At 40.2% G+C, this 5,000-nt stretch overlaps 1 protein-coding gene across 3 annotated transcripts in view; it reads right to left on the bottom strand.

The window, feature by feature from the left end:
* The window catches only part of clec16a (C-type lectin domain containing 16A), a 48,492-nt gene that overhangs the window by 14,635 nt on the left and 28,857 nt on the right, over positions 1-5,000 (bottom strand). For all 3 annotated transcript variants that reach the window (XM_084071932.1, XM_084071934.1, XM_084071933.1), the window contains exons 15-16: positions 2,228-2,272; positions 376-426 (exon numbers count right to left, since the gene is read on the bottom strand). In XM_084071932.1, the coding sequence (XP_083928058.1) occupies positions 376-426; positions 2,228-2,272 (96 nt within the window). The remainder of the gene's footprint in view (positions 1-375; positions 427-2,227; positions 2,273-5,000) is intronic.

Below are 5,000 nucleotides of genomic sequence, written 5' to 3'. Positions count from 1 at the left end.
ACTACGTGGACAGTCTCACAAATGTTCTTTGCGTGTTCCCACACGCAAAGAACAAGCACACACAAATACATACGTGTAAATTCAAGACAGTTACACATATTTAACGATGGACAAATACAGATGCATTCCATGTCCAGGTATTATTTAATACAACATAGGTTGTTTACTATACTGTAGCACACACAAAATCACAAAGCTAACCCTCATGCAAAGAACAGCACATGCATTAAAAGATCGCAAAGGAACATAACAGATGAATATGATGGCAAAGGAACAGAACAGATGAATATGATGGCAAAGGAACAGAACACATGAATATGATGGCAAAGGAACAGAACAGATGAATATGATTTCAAGCTGCTTTCACTGACTCACCGTCATGCTCCTGTATTCATCTTCAAACATGTCCAAAAATATCTCCTCCCCCTGTGATGACATAAGCATGTTAACAACCAATTACAGATCATATAGATAGAGGACAACAACATTGATTCAAGGTGGGTTGACCAAGCAGCTTGCAGATCACTTTATGATTTATGAATAACTGATAGACATAATATATTATTTCCATATTACCCTTTTAAGACCACCTGGTTAAAGTAGTGTTTGTTTGTACAGTATCAAGCAATGACATGGGCATGCATCAATGTCTCAGCAATCAATTTTAGTAAACACTTTTGGTACAATATCACCACATTCCCAAACAAAAATGGCCATTATTTTCCAGAATTATAGACCTGCGAGCAGAGCGGCTCTAAGGATGGAAATGATGGTGGCTCCATCGACTGCCCGTCAACAACTTTCTTCCCAAACAACATCTCTTGACAATTACTATCTGGATTGCCATGGAAATCGCAGTGCACCTTCATGTTCTGCAGAGGATGAACCCCATTGAATCCACAGCCTTTCCTCTAGTACCTCCTTCCGTGAGCACACAATATCCTACATCCCTTTTCTCAGGGTTTTAACCAGGGGTGTCCAATTTTCAAGTAGCTGGGTAAGTGCGAACTTAATGAGGGCTTTACTTCAGCCAATGAGTGCATCCACGCAAACACACAACACAAGTATTCTGTTGTATGAGGTACGTATAATTCTGTGTTTGAGCTGTCTCATGATTTGCATTGCTTTATTTTCTTGCATAGCAATTCTAAACAATTCAAAAACATGGGTGAGGATATTTTAAGAAAACATTGTACAGTAATTCTGCATACGTGCGTGCATGCAGAATAACCCAGATCGGCCCTCGAACCAAGTCCAGTTTCTGCACAGCTCTTTCAACGGTATGACAAATAATCTGTGCCTCTAGGCCTCGATTCTCTCTTGGAGTGGAGCTATGAACTCCTTCTCCCTCAAAAGAGAGTAGAGTTTCCGAATGTGTGTGCATGCATGTGTGTTGGAGGAGGCAACATGTTTCAACACAATCATTATGGCAATCTGGAATCTCCCTATCTGGGCTCTATAAAAACCTCTGCGCGCACACGCACACACACACACACACACACACACACACACACACACACACACACACACACACACACTCTCTCTCCTGGGTGGGCAATGGTTTAGGTCTGATTCTAAGGTTTGAATAGCAGGAAGAGCATGTTTCAGCCTCTGTTCTGATATGAGCTAATAATAACATTGTTCTGGGTATCAACTTGTCTGTGTTTGTTACAGCAAAAGAATCACTGTCTGTCTGTCTGTCTGTCTGCCTGCATGCCTGCCTGCTACATTTCAATGTCTTCCTGCATGCTTAACAAGTTGGTGACATTTCTGATCGTAGAATTGTCTCGTACACTCAAGTCTGTCTACCTAGCGAGAGCAGGGGTACATTCTCTACTATCTGTCTACCTAGCGAGAGCAGGGGTACATTCTCTACTATCTGTCTACCTAGCTAGTACTATCTGTCTACCTAGCTAGAGCTGTGGTACATTCTCTACTATCTGTCTACCTAGCGAGAGCAGGGTACATTCTCTACTGTCTGTCAACCTAACTAGAGCTGTGATACATTTTCCTCTCTCCATCTGTCCACCTAGCTAGGCTATGGTACATTCTATTTTCTCTGTCTGTCCACCTAACTGCAGCTGGCATACATTCTGTCCATCTATCTAACAGTTGTTTGGACTGATCCCTCTCTGTATGTTTAAAAAGAAACAAAAAAAAAACATCGAACAACTGATTCATCTGAGAAATTAGGCCCGAGAGGTGTTTAGGTGTGTGTGTTACTTGCCTTATAAAATCTCCTGAGCAAATGTAGGCTTTCTTCCCTAGCGCCCTGAAATAAAGATAAAAGAAAGTTAAGAGGGCAAACACACACTAAAATGTCCTTTTCACATTGGCCAGGTAATGAAGGGTCAACATTTTGAGAAAAGGTAGAAGAGGAAAGGTTTGAAAAGTGAGACAGGGTATGAACTGGATTGCAGACAGAGACAGGCAAACCAAAAGGAACATAAATCTATCTGTAGAAATCTCTGTAGAAACTTGCAGAATCTATTTCAATATAATAAACATCTGAAAGCGTGCGCGCGTGCGTGCGAGCGTGCGAGACACACATCCTTTGCCAACAGCAGTAACACCATTTTAATTGTACCCTGTTTATGGGAACGTTACAAAGAGCCAAGGACTGGTAAGTTATAGTATTCAGTAACTAGTTTATGTGCTTTCTTCTTTATGACACCATAGTGCTGTGAATCAACATGATTCAAAATGAAAGTGAGCAGGTGTTCCTGGAGTAGACTGGAGGGCGTCTTGGAGATAGCTAGATAGACCTCAAGTTACTGAGCCCGCAGGGGAAATTCAGCTGTCATGGCATTGTCTGGTGGACTTTGGTCGGTCTGACTCAAGTTGCGTTCAGTCCAGTAAAATCCTCAGTGTTAATTTAACTCTGAGAGTCGGTTCTATTTGTACACTCTCTGAGTTGTATGGATAAACGAACACAGAGAATGTGACTGTGTGCTTACTCTTCTGCCTACTTGTCCTAAATGTCCTTTGCACAAAGTGTTTCTTTTGCTTGTTTTATGTAAAGCACATTCAATTGCCTTGTTGTTGAAAGGTGCCATAAAAATTAACTTGCCTTACTTAACTCTTGACTCTTACAGGTTCATTTTTACACTTTTATTAAAATAACAAAACCGTAAACACAGATATGCAAAAACTAACGACAAGCTGTTATCTATACATTTGTCTCTGTCAGTATGTATTTAATGTGATGTAGTTATGAGGGTGTAAGGATTCATTCATCGTTTTTCTGCTATGTCATCTTATGCACACAACTCCTGCACACTGTCCCATACACACAAAAAAAACACTTCAAAGCCTGATTCAGGCCATTGATCAGAAGAGACAAAGTCTTTTGGCAAAGGACAGACAATAGTTTCACACAAACTTTTTTTTTCCTGTTCTGACGCAAGAGTGTAAATTACAGTATTTCAAATCAGCATTAGATTACGTTAGACCAGTACCAGTGTCTTCCTACAATACCAGAGAAACTGGTCTTTTTATTCACAACTAGTCTGACGCTAGCAGTGGTGGAAAGTAGTTCAGTACATTTACTCAAGTACTGTACTTTTACATTAAGTACAATTTTGAGGTACTTTTACTTTACTTGAGTATTTTCATTTTTTTAAGAATGTATACTTCTACTCATTTTTACTGCACTACAATTATTTGAAAACGTTAGTTACTAGTTTTATTTTATTTTATAATTTCCTTTTCAAATGGCCATTCATAAAGAGTACTTTAACTTTAGTACTTTAGTATATTTTGATGCCAATACTTTTGTACTTTTACTCAAGTATTTTGTTTTAATACAGGCCTTGTAGAGTATATTTCTATATTGTGGTATTGCTACTTTTACTTCAGTCAAGAACTTTAGTACTTCTTCCACAACTGCACCCTAGTTAGTTTGAAAGATGAGATTTTTCCAGTGAATTTCAGTGAGCAGTGTTTTCCAGTGAATGAAGACAAGGCGATGTGAGGTTGTGTTGAACGGTTTCCCAGCAGGATGACACATGAGCAGGAAGGAGCAGCAAAAACAAACACAAACACACAAACACACACACACACACACACACACACACACACACACACACACACACACACACACACACACACACACACACACACACACACACACACACACTCTCTCTCTCGCTCTCAAAGAGATTGTTTGGGTCAAGCAGTATCAATATAAGGTTCATGCCTTCAAGAAGAGGCTGAACAAACACCTCCACAGTATGTGACTGTAATCCCATAAAGCTCAAGGACATTTAATCATCCAACATTCAGTTTATATATACTCCTGACTGAGTAGCTGCAGATCAATGATAGGTTCTTTGAACGTTATTCATAAAGCCTGTATATGCCCAAGCTTAATAATAATAATAAAGAAGTAAAATATCAGTGTTCAGAGAATGGACTTAGTGGAAATCAATGGAAGTTTCGTAGCAAGTAGAACATACACACATTAAGGCTGTGACGGTAAGGAATTTTACTTGCTGGGAAAAAAGGAGCAACCTGTCAGTCAACTGATTCATTTCTCGTGCTGTTATTCAACGTCACACCAGGACAAAGCAGAACGGAACAAAACATTTGACTTGGCAAATTGCACAAATATGTTGAGTGTCTCTCTGACAAGTACACGTACATGTAACAAGCACTGAGTAACAGTTGATCTTTCATTCTTGTTTTGTTATTGTAGGTTCTGCTATATTGGGTGCAAGGCTCCTTAAATCAACAGGACAAACGGTCAGAATGTAGCTCACAAAAAGGCAGTGCTTGTGCAACACACTGGACATTTAGTATTTGTCCTGTTGACTCTCACCCAGGACAAAAGTGCGCTACTACCGCTAATCAAGCACAAGGCAGCTGGCGCTGGCCCTAAACGGTATCTTGCGGTGGTGCTACCCACAATACATTATGCCGTCTCCCTTATTTGCGCCTGGCGGTGTGGCTGATGGTTATGTTGTTGCCCTATCCCTAAAATTGCTATCGTGGGCACACGC

Source organism: Gymnoscopelus microlampas (assembly GCF_963454915.1).
Source record: "Gymnoscopelus microlampas genome assembly, chromosome: 11".
Classification (NCBI taxonomy): domain Eukaryota; kingdom Metazoa; phylum Chordata; class Actinopteri; order Myctophiformes; family Myctophidae; genus Gymnoscopelus; species Gymnoscopelus microlampas.
The sequence above is the reverse complement of the archived record's forward strand: the minus strand, read 5'-3'. Positions and strand labels throughout refer to the sequence as shown.